Source organism: Phalangium opilio, unplaced genomic scaffold (assembly GCF_054372755.1).
Source record: "Phalangium opilio isolate 3A_F unplaced genomic scaffold, DU_Popi_V2 ptg000056l_1, whole genome shotgun sequence".
Classification (NCBI taxonomy): Eukaryota; Metazoa; Arthropoda; class Arachnida; order Opiliones; family Phalangiidae; genus Phalangium; species Phalangium opilio.
Window position 1 is genome coordinate 6,137,629 of NW_028324175.1, and position 19,479 is coordinate 6,157,107.

At 37.7% G+C, this 19,479-nt stretch overlaps 2 protein-coding genes and 3 long non-coding RNA genes across 7 annotated transcripts; 4 read left to right on the plus strand and 1 right to left on the minus strand.

Moving 5' to 3' along the window:
* Positions 1 to 3,433: 3,433 nt before the first annotated feature.
* LOC149668242 (ionotropic receptor 93a-like) lies at positions 3,434 to 7,133 on the plus strand. Its single transcript, XM_089841261.1, has 4 exons — positions 3,434 to 4,392; positions 5,702 to 5,963; positions 6,756 to 6,883; positions 7,065 to 7,133. The coding sequence occupies exons 1-4, from the start codon at positions 4,252 to 4,254 to the stop codon at positions 7,131 to 7,133; spliced, it is 600 nt and encodes a 199-aa protein (XP_089697387.1). The 5' UTR covers positions 3,434 to 4,251.
* Positions 7,134 to 8,270: 1,137 nt separating this feature from the next.
* On the plus strand, positions 8,271 to 9,289 carry LOC149668243 (uncharacterized). The gene is made up of 3 exons (XR_016368027.1): positions 8,271 to 8,495; positions 8,590 to 8,760; positions 9,191 to 9,289. It is a non-coding gene; the product is annotated as an uncharacterized LOC149668243 (long non-coding RNA).
* Positions 9,290 to 9,991: 702 nt separating this feature from the next.
* LOC149668244 (uncharacterized) lies at positions 9,992 to 10,553 on the plus strand. The gene is made up of 2 exons (XM_089841145.1): positions 9,992 to 10,088; positions 10,148 to 10,553. The coding sequence occupies exons 1-2, from the start codon at positions 9,992 to 9,994 to the stop codon at positions 10,519 to 10,521; spliced, it is 471 nt and encodes a 156-aa protein (XP_089697271.1). The 3' UTR covers positions 10,522 to 10,553.
* Positions 10,554 to 11,890: 1,337 nt separating this feature from the next.
* Positions 11,891 to 14,407, minus strand: LOC149668245 (uncharacterized). Its single transcript, XR_016368025.1, has 3 exons — positions 14,222 to 14,407; positions 13,633 to 14,145; positions 11,891 to 13,526 (listed from the first exon to the last, which is right to left on the minus strand). It is a non-coding gene; the product is annotated as an uncharacterized LOC149668245 (long non-coding RNA).
* A 1,663-nt stretch (positions 14,408 to 16,070) lies between these two features.
* On the plus strand, positions 16,071 to 17,768 carry LOC149668246 (uncharacterized). 3 transcript variants are annotated; one of them, XR_016368013.1, is made up of 3 exons: positions 16,071 to 16,988; positions 17,065 to 17,495; positions 17,557 to 17,768. It is a non-coding gene; the product is annotated as an uncharacterized LOC149668246 (long non-coding RNA). The 3 variants fall into 3 exon arrangements; XR_016368012.1 differs by having other exon boundaries at positions 16,071 to 16,594; positions 16,677 to 16,988; positions 17,065 to 17,768; XR_016368011.1 differs by having other exon boundaries at positions 17,065 to 17,768.
* Positions 17,769 to 19,479: the final 1,711 nt, after the last annotated feature.

Below are 19,479 nucleotides of genomic sequence, written 5' to 3' on the forward strand. Positions count from 1 at the left end.
TGGAATACCGTTTACGAGTTATAATTGGAGTGTTTTACGGATGACCCCTAATTTAGCATTGCCTGTCAGTTTCTTACTTAATTTTAAGCAGTCATCTGTGTAAAACATCTATCACTACACTGCTTCTGCGCTTACTTCTCTGCAGGAAAGAGTGGAATAGTCTATGCACCTTATCTCTAACTTCCTTGTTTCGTGGCGGAGATACTAACATAAACACCGTTTTCAGAACAATTATTGCTAAGCCAATTTGTGAGGCAAACTTTAATTAGTATCTGCCTCAAGTAATTCCTTTGAAGACTTAAAAGTTACCCATTGTTAAGATGAATCGGCTAAAATCTGGCCGCGATTGTGAATTTTCCTCATTAAATACTACTAATTTAGGCTTAAACTTTTCTTTTTATAAAAAAAAAGTTAAATACTCTAAATTTAGATTATTAGCGGTGTATTATCAGCCATGTCTAGTCAGTCACGTGATTTGAACGAAAAGTCACTTACTTAACACCAGTCTTATTTATTTACTTATATACAATACAATTGCCCATAGAGCCATCTGAGTGGTGTAAGCATGAGCAGCGATAATATTAGGCGTTTGCTATGAGAGATAAACAAAATGAGCCTTTTTGGCAGTGGCGCCGCCAGGGGGTCCCATAAATTTCAGAGGGGCCCCGAAATTAGGTTTCCATTGTTGGAACTCCTAAAGTTCCAATAAGGAATTTTTTAATTGTCTTTATAATTTCGTTACAATGTTTAATTTGTAATGAATTTTACATGCTTCTTTCATAACACCTTTAAAAATATCAGTTTAAAATACCTTTAAAAATTGTAGCTTCGAAATAAAATTGTCAAAGTTGATTTATAATGCACTAAAATTTTACGAAGAAAAATATATATAGAAAGAAAACGGTTAAAACCCATGTCTAACCAAAATACGCAAAATTCTTGTAAAGGAAGAGAAGAAAACTCTCCAAAATATTCAGAACGTTATAATATTTGTATCGGAAATGACGTTCTCGCGAAGCTCTGTATAAAGAGTTAAAAATAAGAAAGAGTATATAAAATTTTTGGAAGTTTTGAAATATTTTGAATATCAGCCACATCGTATGATGTACATCAATGATGAGGCTCTAAGTTTAACCCGCCCTGTTGTCATTCTCGTAGTAGTAGTAGTGTAAAATATTTTGGTTCGTCATTGAAGGGACAGTGAATGGAAGAGAATTGTTGTGAGCTGATATTTTTCGTTCTTTTATACATGGATAGGGATTGTAGTAATAAGTTTAAGCATTGACCTTAAAGCCCTGTTTTCATGAGAGCGATTTGCGAGAAAAATACAGCGATTTGCGAGAAAAAAACCTGAAAAAATCGCGCGAGAATTTTTCTTGCCTGTTTTCATGTTTGCGAGAGCTTTGAGACAATAGCGAGAAAGAGCCTGCGAGATCTATTTTAGCGATATCGCAAACGTCTGTCCGGTTTTGATTTCTTCGCTCTCGCTTCAGCGATTTTTATAACATTCCTCTACGTCACAACTTAGCTAAAGTTAATCAGCCAATAAAACTGAATAAAAATTGTCACGCGCTTTTTGTTAAATTATTTACCAACATTAGGCCTAATTTTAAAAACTGCGGGAAAGGACTTTTTTCTCTTTGAGCGCGTGCAGGATAGAGACGGTTATTAACATTAGGCTTAAGTTTTGAGAAACCATTTATATATTTCTTTATTTTTTTATTACAATCTTAAATCTGTCGGAAGAAAATGCCTACGAATAATGAATATTTCAATCCTTTTATCGAACCTTTGAACAGTATAATTAATCAAATATAAACCTGGGAATGGCGGTAATGTCAAATTTTCATCTGTGTTGAAGCTTTAGATACTACTAACCAACGTTTCATAATGTCGCTCGGATTTTCTGGTTCCCCTCACTGGGTGAGCCCACCATCTACTTTTTGTTTAAACTGTTAATTTCTGTTTAAACTGAATAAAATTTGCAAAACCAAAAGCTTCTTTCTCAGAAGTAGATCCTTGGATTTATGTAGAACCGCCTTTTCATGTCGGCTTAATATGTTTAAAAATCGGACGTGAAATCACATTCTTATAAAAAATCGCTCTTCATGAAAACGAAAAAGTACAAGCGAGAACTTGAACTAAGTCTCGCTAAAATCTTGTAGCGATATCGCTGTTTGGAAACTCGCTCTCGCTCTCGCAAATCGCTTCGAAATTCGAATCTCACTCTCATGAAAACGGGGCTTAATTGTCAAGTGAGGTTAGTGATTGTGAATTGTGTTTTACGTTTTCTCGATACATCTAAAGCGAAAGAAACGATTATAGGATTGCCTTAATATAATAGAAGGTGTTAAAATCTCCCTTTTAAATTTCTGTCACCCGTTGACAATAAGGATTTCACGCATTCAATCCCGCTCCTCTATTTAAACATTGAAGGAAATCGATGTTAACTTTAAATGCAAAAGCAAGTATATATTGATGGTATATTTCTAATGGTCTTAAGGGGGAAGTCTAGCGATTTGAAGTACGCAGATAAGCCACTAGAGGCAGCACTTTACGTTTTTGTTTTGCCTAACCGAAAATATAGATGGCTCGAAAAATCGTCTCTTGAGAAGGGCGGTTTGGGGGAGGTGCGAAAAATATCATGTCTAAATAAACTTCATGGGGACAGTCTAAGCTGCTAATGCAGGCGAAACTATTTCTATGGAACCAAAATTATGAAGGGCAAAACTGTCGAACCCTTCCTAGAAAAAGCAGGGAAGGTTAATCCCTAACAGGACAAAGAAGATGGTTTGGGGTTTTGAGAAATAGTTGGTATCTATCAAACCATTTGAAGGGTTGAAACTATGCATTTACGACTTAAAAATGGAGTTTTATTTAAAAAGAAGTACTCTCACAGAAACAAAGAATATAATATTTTTGCCTTATAGAAATGACAGATTTCATAGTGAATACCTGTTAAATATAGTTCGATTTGTCCTATAATAATCCTGTTAAAGGGAGAGTGAAGTTGAAAGTCAAGTGAGTCTTTATCGATTCTTAAACCAGAAATAATATAAGAAACCTCCCTACCGGAAGGGAGGTTTCTTATATTACTTTTGCTTAAACCAATTATAAGACCATTTTGTATAGTGAAGCATACAGAAAATATCTCTGTTTGTGAAGAGAAAAGCAGGGCGTTACGCGATTGGTCAGAGGTCCGTATTTAAAATTATCCATAAAATCTGAACCTAATTTGAATTTTAAAATCATTCGGAGATATAACATGTATGTTTCACTATGCAGAATGGTCTTATAATTAGTAGAAGAATCGATAAAAAAATCACTTAATTTTCCTCTTCACCCTCCCTTTAAAGAGCTCTGCGTTTCTTACTATAGTCATTTTAATGGATATAGTTACGAGTTGGTATTCTCGAATGAAAGAAGTTTCGGATTCAAGAAACGCGGCAAATGGTTCGGAGTCGTAAGAATGCTTCAAAGAAAAGTAAAGATGAATTTTACACATCTCACTTACACACAAACCCCAAACCAAGAAGCGATATCTAGTTTACTAGGGAGAAGGTATAAGATGCCTAAGTTTTCGCGCACAATAGTCTCAGTCCCCCTTTCAAAATACAAGGGGGGGGGCGTTAAAGGAGGCCGGGCTATTTCACCTCTCCTCAGTCGGAAAATACGTAATTTTCGTCATTCGCGTCGCGCTGACGTGAGTTTTCAAGAACCAATGAGATGCTGGTTGTAATTTAGAGGCGGGGATTAACTCCGGACCTACGTTTGGACTGGAGATAAAGCTGGAAATGTGGAGAATTTATACCTTCTCCCTAATAAACTAGATATCACTTCTTGCCCAAACCTTTTATTTATTATGTACAAGTTGTCACTGTCTCTCACATATTGCATTATTTATGGAAAGTTATATTTCACCAAAAAAATTTCTTAAAATCATTTAACACTCCTGTATAGTTATTCCAAATTCTCAAAGGTTATTTTACGGCATTTAGTTCAAAGAAAAATAGTTTTAAAAACTTGACAAATTAAGAATCTTTATTATTAATTAAAAGTGGCTTTGGGTTGACCATACATTTTAACCATTGCTATATTTCGTGCCTTTGTGTCATCATAAAAGAGACGAGCTCAGACCTGATAGGCTTAAACGTGACCCCTGGTGAAATCTTATCCGATTTTAACGAAACTTGTCTTAATTTAAAGAGAAAATTACCTTCTACTTCAATGATTTAGGAAGTTAACTTCAGCATGACGCTTCAGAACAGCTTCCCAAGAAGTCTAGTAGTGGATTTTGTCCATCCAGATGTCAACGAGAAAGCCACCTTCGTTTTGCGCGCTCCGCTTCAATTGCCAAGAGCCTTGGCACTAATTAAACCATTTAGCTTGGAAGTAAGTACACCAGTAAAGGCGCTCAAAATATCATAGGACGGACGCTGGCAAAAAGGGACTAGTGCGTGGTAAGCTTTAGTGACCCAAAAGATAATTTAGTCCTAAAGAGACCTAATAAAGAGTTACTTTTTCCACTGGAAAATTAAAGGTGAGCTTAAGAGAGTACATCTCATCCAGACCAGAGACCACCTAACCCATGGACAGAAAAATAATGTTAAACCCGCGTTAACAAATGGCAATGCGTAGCACGCGCCCTCACGCGTCTAACGACCGCAATTTATCGCCAAATGCCCCGTAAAGAAAACATTGTCTGTAATAGTTCGGGATATATTTAAACAGATTTTATAAACAATACCAGAGTGATATTTACAAAACTAAATTGATGGATCGCTTATGAATCTTTAATGAGAGAGAGAGGCTAAAATAAATAAATAATGAAATTCAACTTAATGTTATAATTTAGTCAGATTTTCTCCCCATATCGGTGAAGGGAGACCTCTAGTCCTCAAAAAACCAAAATGGCGCGAATTTTACTAGGGTTTGGTGAAAAACTTCCTACCTACGCCACCACAGCGCTAGTGTTAGTCGTTGCTCTAAGCAAACCTAGCTCCCTATTCAGTTTGCCTGTCCATGGGTTAGGTGCATGGTCTGAGATCTCAATTTACCCAAGTCCATCTTGAAACAGTAATTTGAAATTTTTTAGTAACTTTGTCGTACCAGAAAATAAACTGATTCTAATTTACCTCCTACACTAAATACATTAAGCAGTACTAAGAAATTCGAACGATCCAAGATTACTAATCTCCTGTTGCTCGTGCCGTGACTTGCTTGTCGCCACCGCGTCTAGTTTTTCCAAGGATGATGGGGGTAGGATTCGAAATCTGAGATAAATATAGGCGCGCTAACTGTGGAACGACCCATTTTTGGTGGGACGCCAAAAATGGGGAGGAATAGTCGGACGCATTGGTAATTGGCTGAGAAGGGCTACAGACGAACCAATTACAATTGAGTCCGACTATCCCCCCCTTTTTGGCGTTCCACCCAATCTGAGCCGTTGCACAGTTAGCGCACCTATTTCTATCAGATTTAGCATCCTCCTCCATCCTCCTTGGTTTTCCATAGGGAGCTAACAACTGGCTAGGGGGAAGAGATTGTCTGACGTCACGCAGCCCCTCTCTGGTTGGAATTTTTCGCGTAGAATACTGTTTCCAACCGTTAGGGGTGTGACGTTTCAGGCTCAGAACTGTTAACTCCCTATAGCGTTTGAAAGATCCAGGCTAAACAAATTTCTTTATTGTACCTTTGCTAGGTATGGATTTGCATTCTGTGCCTGTTTCCCGCTATGGCCATTTTCTTGAAGTTTTTGGCGGTGCGATTCTTTGTCGATTTGATGGCCTCGAATAACAGGTTCTTTTGGTCGTTCGGTGAGGCTCTTTGGTACGAATACGGCGCCCTCCTTGACGCCGGAGCCGAACAACCCAGGCGATTGGATAGCAGTTCCATGAAAGTCGGCTTGATTGGTTGGTTCATCTTTTCGATGATCGCCTACGCTTCCTTTTCGGGTCGACTAAGTAAGAAGCAAAATGTCTTTCATATATTTCGCTATATTAATTTGTAGATGTAATTCGGTTTGCACGCGTACTCGCGATTTTCATAGACAAGTTTACCCCTAGAAGTTCGAAAATAAATCGTTGTCTCAGAGGCGAGGGGTTAGTCACTTAAATAATCAGGTGTACACAACCGCAGAAATCGATTACTTGATTTCTGGAACTCTTAGAAAATCATCAGTAATCACAATCATTTTTGTATGTAATCAAAGGTAATTAGAAATCTCCGATAATAAATGGAAATCATGTGAAATCTTGAGAAAATCAGAAATAATCACATGATTTACTTGTAATATTTTGTAATCACCTCGGAAATCACACATTTCGTGAAATTACCACACATAATCAATCGAGGAACTCGAAAATCTAAAATAAAAATTGTAATCAGTTCAGATAGAAATAATTACTGTATTCATCGTAATTTACGATGAATCCAGTGGTAATCACGGCATTCACCAAAAAATCAACTGAATTCGTTGGAATTCAAACAGGAATCACAAGTAATCTGCGGCAATAACGGGAAATCAGTGTAAAGATTATGGAAATCACCGAAAATAATCCCAATCACAGAAATCAAGGAATTCGTTCAGTAATCAACGGAATTCACATCCAGAAATCAGCTGTACAAAATTTTGGCGAATGACTAGACCCTCGCTCAGAGGTAATTAGAATCACGCGTCGCCTCCACTTTCCTTACTGTCTCACTTTTTGTTATCTCATTGTGTTTATGTTAATTATGGTGTCTTTTTTGCGCAGTTTCATTTTTGAATTTTCCGGGTTTGGAGGATCCGATCGACACTCTTGACCAATTAGCCGCCGCTGTCCATCAAGGGAAGATAGTTGCGGGCAGTTTGCGTAGCACTTTCTTTCATCAAGCCTTAGAGGTCAGTCATAAAAGGATAAAAGTAGTTTTTGCACGTTTAGCTTAGGTGAATACAGCGCTCCCTTTGACAAGTGCTTTTATATTTTCAGTGACTGTGGTACACTAAAATAACATGTATAACCCCTCTTATTTAAGTTCTAGCTTTAAAAATTTATTTGAAGTTTAGAATTGTCTTGATATAGTTGAATTCCCTTTCTCGTGAGTCGTATAATTTTGGTATCACCAAAGCGCCCATTTTTAACATGACCTAAAACTATCTTTTACGTGTCTGTCTGGTTGGTTATATTTCGATTTCGAAAAGTTTAATACTTTAAGGGGCATGAAGGCTGCGTTCAACTACCGGCAACTGGAAAAATACAGTCTCTCTCCGTTTGCGGTTTTTTTGGCCACGCTTCGTCATGAGTGGCTAAGAGAAATTTTTTAGCGTTGCTAGATCTCTTCAAAATGGCGTCTGCTGCCAAAAATTAATTACAAAAGCGTAATTTGAAGCTTGGTATCGGTTCATCCCTAGAGTAGTAGGCGCGTACTAAGAAAGATTTTTGCTTATTAGTTGTCAGATAAACTGAATTCAGGTACTTTCATATAAATGAGAACTCGTCACGATTGAAATTCATAGAAATGAGATATTATCACCATCATTACGTTTCGAAAATACCTAAAAATGTCATGTAGCGCCATATAACTTCTTTTAAACGAGTATCGGGTTAGTATCGGTATCGAACCAACCGATCCGATACTATCGGGAAACCCCGATATGGTATCGGTACCGGTTCATCCCTAGTACAAATCCCTGAGATTGCCAAAGTCAAATGCTGAAAGTTTTATTGAAGAGGTTCGGAGCCATCAATATCTTTATGATATTAGACACAAAGGTCACAAAGACCAAAAAAGAAAGATGTCCGCAATTGGTACAATGTTCAGTTTATTTGGTAAGTCTTGGTTCCATTATTTGCGAGAACTACGCTAAGTGAAAACGCTAAAACGATGGGCGACAACGTAAGAAAACGAATCTGACGTTTGACGTCCAGCTGCAAAGTTGTTTTTTCGATCAAGTGGGAGCTTTAGTCGCCATTACGAAACGGATGAACTAAGAAATAACGAACTCCCTTGCCATTTGGTTCGTTGACAGTTCGATTAAAAACGTCACGTGACAACCGGAATTGAAAACATCTTTGAACCAAAAAATTGGACTCCGTTGCGAGTTGTTGAAAACAGCCGACGCCAGGCTTAAAATGCTTTTCGTATACTTGTAGGCGATTAGTACCGGTCGTTTAGGTCACTTGGGCGACGGAGTCAGACGAGACCCGATCAGTTCCGGGGCGACATCGGTGCCTTCGGGTGTCTTGAAGGTCTTGCACGAGAAGTATGCCATCGGTTGGGGCCGAGAGAACATGCGAGGGTCAGTCGCTCGGTTGGGAGAACATAATTTTCACTTTCTTAGTGACCAACTCGTTTAACACTTTCTTGGGACACGCTGGTAAGCAAACATACGCAGTAGTCTTCGTGTAACTTTACTTTCAATTTTCAGAAAATTATTATTGTCTATCCCGGAGATCTAGTATTACCAGAAGTATATAATACTTCTCTTCGAGAGAAGGGCACCACAAAGCGGTGTAAGTGTAACTTCATTCTTCCCAACAGCAGAGCATTTGGAGCAAGGTTACTAAACCGAATCACATACGCGATAAATTATTATTACTCTATTAGCGTTTCGCTATTTGGCAAGACGCATGCGCTTGTGGATTTATGTCCCACGTCATGACAATCAAGATTTGTGGGTAATTGCTGGGATTTATTACCAAACAATTATAGAATTCACCCTAGCACGATGCGCGATGCCCATCTGAAGTTTGATGAGCGGGAGATCAAACAAAATGGGTACGCCTGGGAAGAATAACTAAAGTATTAAGAGGATACAGAGTGTCATCCTTCTTCTATTATCTCCTTCTGGTAATACGTCGTAGTTAAATTGAAGCTGTCATGTAAAGATGAAATTGGAAATAGTACCTTTTATAGCACTCTTTGACGCGTGAGTTGATCACTCTTATCCTGGAAAGTATAAGACTAAGGCTTTCTATGGCACTCATCCCTGTTAAAAAAGCGTATGATTTAAATGGCCACTAAAACAATGTAAATAACCACTAGATTTTGAAACCACTAATAGAATTTAATCTCCCGGTTGTCATAGCAACCACTTAAAAATTAATTCGCCCTTAATTTGCTCAATCACTAAAAAATGGAATAAGACTTTAAAAAATATTAAATCTACCTTTAACCTAATTCTCATCGCATTTTCTAATGCCAACAGCCAACTCATAATCGAAATGTCTTCGCAACTGACGAAGCTTCGATATGTCTCTGAATCAGAAGAAGAATCGGTGCAGGAAGATAGTACTACAAAAACCGTAAAAGCAAAACGGAAGTGTGCAAAATGGCGGATAGTTAAAACTTTCACTGCAAGAGCCGATGCTGATGCTCATGTGTCTGCCGACTGGGCGAAACATCACACGAACAATTGCATCAGTTCAGTGACAGTGTACTACTACTGCAAGAATCATGGTGAACCGTGTCCTGCTAAATCTAAATTGGTAATTCCAAGTAATATCGATTGTAAATTTGACTTTTATGAGTCCGAATCTACTCATCTCAATGCAAAATCTGACAAAAGTGGTTTAGAGAAAGAGTTGAAGAAAGAAATTCTTTCACTTGTGAATGTTGGTGTAACTAAACCAAATGCAATTCTTCGTGCATTTGCAGAGAAAGGAGATATTATTCCATAAAAAAGTCAGATAATTAGCTTTTTAAGTTACGAAAAAAGAAAGAATGGTATTCCAGTTATTTATTTAAGCCAATTAATGAAATGGTGTGAAGCCAAAAGCCTGCTTCCAAGCGGAACTGACGAACCTTATGTGGTGCAATACAAGTCCAATGTTGATGAAACTGATTATGATAACAATTACTTCCATGTTTTTACTTCAACTCGAAGATTGCTGAGTTTAGATCAAAATCCTTGCAAGCTGATGCGACATACAAATTGAAATGGGAAGGCTTTTCAGTTCTGGTTGTTGGAATTTCAGACAAAGATAAGCATTTTCATCCAATAGCCATAATGCTTTCTAGTCACGAAAGAACTGAGGACTTCCAATTCTGCTTTCAATCTTTGAAAAAGGGTGTAGAATCTACAATTCTACAAAGATTGCCATTAGGTACATAGTTAAGTTATGGGTTATTTTTAATGCATGATAAATCGATTATCTTTTTACAGGCACGTTCCTGGGAAATATGATGATGATTGTGAAGTCCTGGTCAACTGACCGAGACCCATCAAATATTAACGCTAAAATCTTCAAAACAATGCCTACGTATAACTTGCACATAATGACCAGAGCGTATCAGTGGGTTCGTACGGCTCCCGTGGTGTTTGAAGACGAAGGAACTGACACAATTGATTGTTATGTCGCTGCAAGTCATCGAGCTTCTGTGACAGCAGAAGTTGTTAAATTACGCTCAAGACGATTCCGTAGCTTCGATGCGTTTAAGGAAAATTATTTGAATATTTATCTTATCAAGTTAAATTTGTTGACCTGGGAACATTCATCGTGTACTTGTGCTTTTTTTTTTAAAGAATTTTGCGTGTAAGCATATCTACGGACTTTCTGTAATGCGAAAACTTTGTATCTTTCCTGACACTGCTAAGCAAGTACCAATTGGCCAAAAACGTAAAAGAGGCCGGCCTGAAAGAACGAAGAAAGCCCTTATTCGCCAGTAAAGTGGTGTGATTATTTTGAATAAAAACAAGAAATGTTTTTTTAATTATTAATAGTGAATTAATTTTTTTGGTGAATGCCCACGTTAAGGGCTAATTAATTTTTTTAAGTGGTTGCTATGACAACCGGGAGATAACATTATTTTAGTGGTAGTAAAATCTAGTGGTGAATTACATTGGTTAAGTGGGGGATTATATATAAGCGTTAAAAAAACTGCTTTTCACATATTTAAATTGAGCCTATATAATTCTCCTAAGAATCCCACGATGGGAGATTGTAGTAGAGTTTCAAGGCGTTTGGACCAGTAGATACGAAGATACTCTTACTCTTAGCACTGAATCTCTCATTTTGACATGGCAAATTATTTTTCCAAAGAAAACGATCCATTTTGAAAGAGTCCCTTAATTTTGGGTTCATTTGAATTCAAAGGAATCAGAAATTAACTTCAAGTAAGAGTCGCGCTTATACATGGTAATCGAATTCTTTGAACGGACTTCTAGCTCGATTAGCATCCGTCCGTGAGCGCGTGATCGAGTGGGCCGTGGTCCATCTCACTTACCATCCCCCTTTCGTACCACCTCCTTTTATCAAAATATTTGGGATGATCTGTTGAAACAGTTTTTCTCGGATCGTCTCTATTTTTAACCGAAATTACGAACCACGCTTAGCGTTTAGTTATTTCCACACTCCTGGTGGGCTAATCTCACCAAGTTAATAGGTACTAATGAATAGAGCTTGAAGGTTTCGAATATGAACTTCGCGAGTCTTACATTTTCCTTGGAAAAAAGTCATTAACTTCTGCTTGAATGAAGTGATCAGTTCCTGTTGTCAATTGATGGTGAAACACATGAACACTTCCCTTTTAGAGCTGTGATTGGTTTATAATGAAGTAATACTTTTCAATCTTCAAAGTGCCAAAAGGCTCTCCGCTTCGAGTTCCCCTCAATATGGTGTAAGCTCTTCAAAAATACATCCACTTTGCTTAATTAATGCGCAATGTTATTTTAATTTTTTATTCTAAAAATACACCATATGCATGCTAAAATCCTGAATTTAAAAATGGCATTGAAATCCAAAATATTACTTGGTCCCGCACGTTTCATCCATCCGATAGCGATCAAGAGCCCGTAGTTAATGAAAGGCGAAAAATAACCTGAGAGGGTTAGGCCTAAACTGCAAAAATCAGCAAAATTTGATAGATCTTTCAAAACATTACCACTGTGATGTAGTTTTACCAAGGATAAAGAATGCGCGTGAGGAAATTTGTTCTCACGCTACAGGATATGCAACTCCCTATCTCGGACGACAGCTTATTCTGTAAATACTCTGTTACAACATCGGTTGTCAGCACGCGCAAACCTAGGTCTCTATGTAACATAGCTTTTAAACTTCAGGACTTAAAATATCCGCTAGTTTTTTAGCTCGAGTGCACGGCATGAGTTTCAAATACGTGTAGGCAATTTCACAAGTATTCTCCATGAAATTTCAAACTAATTTTAATTTTAAAATATCTGTCATTTCAAACCAATATCTAACAAATTTTGATCTTTCCCCTTTCACATTGTTTTCAAAGGCACTTTTAATTAATGAACCTAAGAATTTGCTACAGCGAGGATAAACTCGCACGCTGTCAGCTTGCAAATTGATTCGCGTTCTCAAGGATGTCCAACTCCGCACACATTATATGGCCCATTCCCGCACAGTTTTTACATTGCAAATTTAGTTCACCATTTTTTACCATAACCCATTTCCACACAGTTTGCAAATAAAACATTTTTATTTTCTTGTTGAATAGGTTTGATTCGGTTAGGGTTAGGTTAGGTTCGGTTATATTTTGGTTAGGTTAGGTTATGCTACAATAGGGGCATGCAAACTTGTGATTCGACCATTGCAATATCACTATCGATGTAAAAAAGTGTATTGATAGACGTAAGTAACCATTAAACCAAGTGTGTTTTTGTTAAAAACAAGATGGCCCCGGCCAAATTAGAGCCCCATCGTTTGTAAGGCTCCATCTATCGAGAACATTCTATCTTTGGAATAGGTATTAGTTACCCTTAATCGCCATCCATTTTAAATCATCAATAAATCCCTATCACATTTAAAAGTATCAATAAAAATCACCAATTCAAGAAATTCTTTATTAGTGAATAGCCCCTCGACGCGTTGCTTTTAACAGTGCTAAAATGATTGCTTGGAACCACTAAATAATCCCAATCCCTTTTAAAATTGGCAATGACTTTTTGTACATCAAACGATGTGGCTAAAAAACAGATAGTTATATTGATTATCCACTCGATGAGTTTACGACATAGACTCTTTTAGATTTATAACATGGACTTATGCCCGGAAGCATTTGAAAGAGAGAGAATTCGGTAAAACACCCAACTTGAGTTCTTTCTTTGTGTAAACCCCGAACTTTTTATTCTATAGAAAGTTGTTCGGATTCTTAAAATATTCATGGCTTCAAGTGTGACAAATTTTAAAGAGAGACTGAAATCTCTCATTTACGGTAAGGCAATATGACAAATTGTGGTGTTCATAAAAGATATACATATATTACTGTTTGTTCATTAATATTTTACACTGCATCCGCATTGTACTGTTATAGATAAATCATCAGCCTTTCCACCTTTAAAATCACCAGTCAATGAAAAATATCACCTAAACACAATTTATCCCTATTCACTCTAAGTGCGTTCATTCATATGTGCATAGTGCATTCGTAATGCATTGTTATAGAGAAATCATAATCGACACCCTTTGAAAATCAAAAATGCCTCTTTTCACTCTCCCTTTAAAAAGACGAACGATACTTCTTCTTCAGACCAAGTCAAACTAATACCCCCATCGTTAGATGTACATCAAACGATGTGGCTAAAAAGAAGTAAAAGGAGCATTTTTAATTCCATTTGTTAAATCTGCATTAAAAATTAATCTATCGTTAAATAGCATCGAAAATTTTATAATCATAAAAACTCACATTTTGGCTATTTTCGGTCCAATGGGCCAGCATCATAAGTTTAAGGTTTTTAAAATGTTTTGCAAACTGTGCGGAAACGGGCTATAGGCTTTTAAGGTGTGAAAAATGAAACTCTGCGGAAACAAGCGACCACCGGCGTTCTCTACTACGGTTTTAAAAAGCCAACAATTATATTAAATAGAAAACTTAATGTTTGCGATTCAGAGTACTTCGTCTGCAGGATTGTGGTATCCTGGAAAAGTTCCGTAACGACACGATTGAGTGGGAAAGGATTAAGGGCATGTTTGACACAGACCACCTCCAGGAAAAGAGTGGGACAAGACACTTGGTCATAGTGGACCTGCAAGGCGCGTTCGCCATCTTGACCATCGGACACGCTCTGGCTTTACTCGTCTTTCTGGCAGAGACGGAGAGACTCTCTAACCTCTTCTCCAGATGCTTAAAGATGCTTAAATGACCACACCCGAAGAATGTATCTCGTTTTACCACGTTATTAAAAGGCACAGTGATCATCTAATTGCATAAGTTTATAACATATGTTACATAAGTATGACACTACCTATACTACTACGAAATGCTAGAGACTTACAACTCCTACGCTTTACCTACGTCACTTCATGTCAATCTCTCAGTAACCAGTGACAAACTTATGGAACATATCGTACGAACTTATGATAATTGCTATAAACTTCTGCAATTTTGCATCAATCTTTTACCTAAAATTTCATAAAGTAATGTAATTATTGCTGTTGATTAGTAATAAATAATAATAATAGTCCTAGCACGGGATCGACTAATCTGCGGAATGTCTGAACTTCTGAACTGCTGAAAATAGTAGAATTCCTACTATAAAATTCTTCCATCCTACCAAACCGTAAACTGTCTGCTCCTTTTTGACTATTTAGCTGAAATGCCGAATTCTGAACAGTGAACATTGAAATTAAAGTAAGAGATCGTCTGAACCTTTTTGACTATTTTGCTGAAATGCTGAATTCTGAACCGTGAACTTTGAAATTAATGTTAAATAGAGACCGTCTGAACTTTTTTGACTATTTTGCTGAAATGCTGAATTCTGAACCGAAATTAAAGTAAGATAGAGACCGTCTGAACTTTTTTTGAATATTTTGCTGAAATGCTGAATTCTGAACCGAAATTAATGTAAGATAGAGGCCGTCTGAACTTTTTTGACTATTTTGCTGAAATGCTGAATTCTGAACCGTGAACTTTGAAATTAATGTAAAATAGAGACCGTCTGAACTTTTTTGACTATTTTGCTGAAATGCTGAATTCTGAACCGTGAATTTTGAAAATGAAGTAGAATGGAGACCGTCTGAATTTTTTTGACTATTTTGCTGAAATGCTGAAATTCCGAATTCTGAACCGAAATTAATGTAAGATAGAGACCGTCTGAACTTTTTTGACTATTTTGCTGAAATACTGAATTCTAGATCTCACTAATAAAAGCAGAATCTACAAAAATTATGAAATTTATGCTAATAATATTTGAAAAGGTGGATTTTAATTGAGAAAAAATTAGGAAAAGGTCCCATTTCATGAAATAAGCATCTAAATTCTGAAAAAGGTTGATTTTAATTGAGAAAAATTTCAGAAAAGGTCTCATTTTATTTGAGTATAAAAATTTTGGAAAAGGCAAATTTTAGTTGAGAAAAACTAGTTAATTAAAAACCAATTAGTGCCTTTTTCCCAAAATATCGAATTAATGCTTTTTTTAGAAATTAAAATATCGCTAATGTAATTTTCGCAACTTCCCGCTTATATTCTCCTTTTCCTTATTTTTCCTTATTTATAAAATTTTCTTCACACAATAATTTGGAAATTTCTCAGATTACTTTACCTAAAATGAATGGTTTTGGTAAATTCTGTATGTCCTAAAAATACCATAGCTATACTTCTGTCGCCAGTCCTTGAAGTTAATTTAGTTGCCCACCCCCGGCATATTATCAATTCAACATTTCAGCAAAATAGTCAAAAAAATTCTGACGGTCTCTATCTTACATTAATTTCGGTTCAGAATTCGGCAATTCAGCAAAATAGTCAAAAAAAGTCCGAGACGGTCTCTATCTTAAATTAATTTCGGTTCAGAATTCGGCATTTCAGCAAAATAGTCAAAAAAAGTTCAGACGGTCACCATTCTACTTCATTTTCAAAATTCACGGTTCAGAATTCAGAATTTCAGCAAAATTATCAAAAGGTTCAGACGGTCCCTATCTTACATTAATTTCGGTTCAGAATTCAGCATTTTAGCAAAATAGTCAAAAAAGTTCAGACGGTCTCCATTCTACTTCATTTTCAAAATTCACTGTTCAGAATTCAGCATTTAAGAAAATTAGTCAAAAAAGTTCAGACGGTCTCTATCTTACATTGATTTGAAAGTTCACGGTTCAGAATTCAGCATTTCAGCAAAATAGTCAAAAAGGTTCAGACGATCTCTTACTTTAATTTCAATGTTCACTGTTCAGAATTCGGCATTTCAGCAAAATAGTCAAAAAGGTTCAGACAGTTTACGGTTTGGTAGGATGGGAGAATTTTATAGTAGGAATTCTACTATTTTCAGCAGTTCAGACGTTCAGACATTCCGCAGATTAGTCGATCCCTCATAGGACCGCGTAAAATAACTTAAATTACCATATTTCTGTATTTGTTGTTAGTCGGTTCCAACACGAACCAGGCAGTTTGTAGTACGACGCCGAACAGAAACATGTTAGCTGTCACTAAGAGTCGTTATTAATGAGACTGCGTTGTAATTAATATGCTAGCAGTCAGAACGAATAAGAAATGTTACATGGTGTCAGACTGACGAATCTATACGCTTTTATATTTTCTTCGCTCACTCCGAAGGATGGGAGGATTAGTTGCGCCTTAGCGGAAATGTGGATCAAAATTAGAGATCGTTCAAACCAAGGTTTCTCTTGTTCGAGGAAGCGTCTGCAGCCAAACCAAGGTCAGACTCACAGAAATTAGCGTTGCTGTTACCTGTCGCGGGACAAGTGGCAATTGATGTATTCGATTCGTCAACTCTAAAGAACTTTGACAACACTATAGCGGTTAGAAGCCCATTCAATCCCGAAGGAACACGAGGTACATTGAGAAACACCTCGACCCTAAACCTTTGTCAGAAGATGAACGCCGGTTTGGCGGACTATACCAGGAATGATACGGTCAACTATACTTGGATCTTTTGCAAAAAAAGGGGCAGAGTCAAACTCCGTTGGCTCCCATTTGGGTTCAATCCACGGATAAATTCAACTGGAAAGCCATCAATTTTCCCATAGGTATATCCAGAGCATTTAATAACCCTTGTAACAAAGAATCGGCGATAGTCTGTCGAAAACCAGGTAGGCCTAAATCTTCTTTTAGGCCTCGTAAGTCAACTAACCCTAACAGCTAAACACTTTTACTTTATACTACCAGGTTGCGAAGCAGGTATTCTGCCACAATGGCCAGTTTGCTATTGGATGCATTCCGAACGCGTGACGTACGCGGACGCGGAAAGGAGTTGCAGAACGGAGAAGCAATCGCCCGTTCGGTTAGCCATGGTACACAACGCCGAGATACTGGAAATATTATCCAGGGTAGTCAGGGCCAACCAGGTATCTGGTTCAACGTGGTTGGTCATGAACGACAGTGAAATAGAGGGTGTTTGGAGATACTCCGACGACACCTTAGATGTTGAGAAACTAGGGTTGAAAGGCGAAAAAAACGGAGGTCGTACCAAAAACTGCGGTGCCATTTTCGGCAAACGATAGAAGTTCTTGATCGGGGATGAAAGATGTACCTTGACCTATCCTTCCCTGTGCGCAGTTGACGCAACAGCGCTCTCAGTCGATTTTGGTAATAAAAAGGTATGATACAGTCCATCAACAGTTTAGTCAGCAAACACGCAACTTATTAGAACAATGACAGAATGGTTGAAAAGGGTGCGACTTATTTCCTCACGAAATGCATGACACTTCAAAATTAAATCCAGTACCCTAGTTACGTCAGCGCAAATTAACCATCTGGTTATCATCACGCAAGAAATCTAAATAATGAAACCAAAATACGCGCATTATATAAATTTCCCGTGTTAATCATTCGTTGTAAAAAATTTCAGTATAGAATTCTCGAAGCTAATAAAGAAGATACCTTTTAAATTTGATTATAACAGTTTTTTCTCTTTCCCCCAATGTATTTTTTGAATTTCTGCTCAAAGGGCCTTTTGTTTTGCCAAAATGGTTTTCGCTATACTTTGACGGGCATCACAACAGTTTGATTAATGACAGAAAAAAGTGGAGGCCTTCAACCCCTGCACTTCATTGGGTTCCTCCCTATCCTTGGGCCGTTCGGACCAGACGTTTAAACTCATGAGGGCCTTAAGCCTGGTTTTCACTGCCGAAAATTTCACGGAACAGTAAAAAAATAATCCGCAAAATTTTGCGGAAAATTCCTTAAAAACACGGCGACAAAACGTTTTCACTAAAACTTGTAATATCATGAAAGAGTGAGAGCTCGTAGAGACCAAGGCTTACCAGTTATGTCGAAAATGCACCAATAGCGACCTATCAATTTTCTTAGAATTTATTGTCTTTGTAAAAACGATCTTTTTTATCATATAAATAACAACTAAGCCAAAGTCCTTTAACAAATCGTTAACTATACATTTTTTTAAATTTAACTCGACCACACAAACGCCTTCAATTAAAAAAAATGGCGTCGAAAATAAACCTCTCGCGAGCTGATCAAAACCAAGCCTATGACGCCACGCATTCGTCGATTCCTTGCCGCCCAGAAAAGGCAAAATTTTGCGGCAAGTTACCTCTGAAAAAACGGCGCAGAACGCGGTTTTTCCTGCGTTTTGGGCCAGTGAAAACCAGGCTTTAGGTGACGAAGTGAAAACAGGAAACGCCACGTACCCCAATGGTACGCAGGTTACCTGTTCTTACTTAAATCGTGGTAATTTGAAGACTTGGTTATGGTCGGACGGAATATACCAAGCTCCGAATGTCCTAGCGGCACCCAATGTCATAGCTAAGGAATGCCCTCCGAACCTCGTCCAATGGCCCAGCGCCTTTACGGATCCAACGCCACAAACTTCGAGAAAAACATGCGTTAACTTCGTAGTGGCCGACAACTTTTACCGCAAGTTACATTGGCGTAGAGTTCTATAGGCCCGTGGGCCCAAGCCCCTCCAAAACTTTGTCATCATCATGTGTTTGTTGAAATCATGAAGATAGTGACCTCATGAAAATAATTTTTACGTATAACTGTTGCAAATAATCACTAAAGCGCAGAGGAGTGTTTTCCGAACAGAATAGTTTTATTTGGTTCCGTTATATCCAAGGTTAACCACGTTGAACCATTACCCTTGAAATTTGAGTGCGAGAGAGGAAACAACGTTGACTCTTCTTGTAGCTATTCATCCAAAACACTTTGCGAGAACGGCGTCCGTGTATACAGGAAATGTTACTGGCTCGAAACTAGTATGTTGAACTGGTTTAGGGCCGATGCGCAATGCGTCAGGAGGAATAGTAAATCTCGCTCAGCTAAAATAAACACGCCGGAGATTCTAAAGGGTCTCAAGAAATTAGTCGGAAAGAAGCGCTATTCCTTTAAGCGTTTTATTATGGGAGCGAGCGACTTAGACGAGGAAGGTGAGTGGCGATACCTTGACGAATCAGAGGTTACGTCGGATCAATTGGGAAAACTATGGTATAAGGGTCGTTTTAACGGAGGGCGGGCTGAAAATTGCGCGGCAATGCGCGGTGATGGAGAAGTTGAATTGATTGACGCGAATTGCGACACGCCTAATAGTCCCATTCTTTTGCGAAGTACCTGCCAATGAAGATG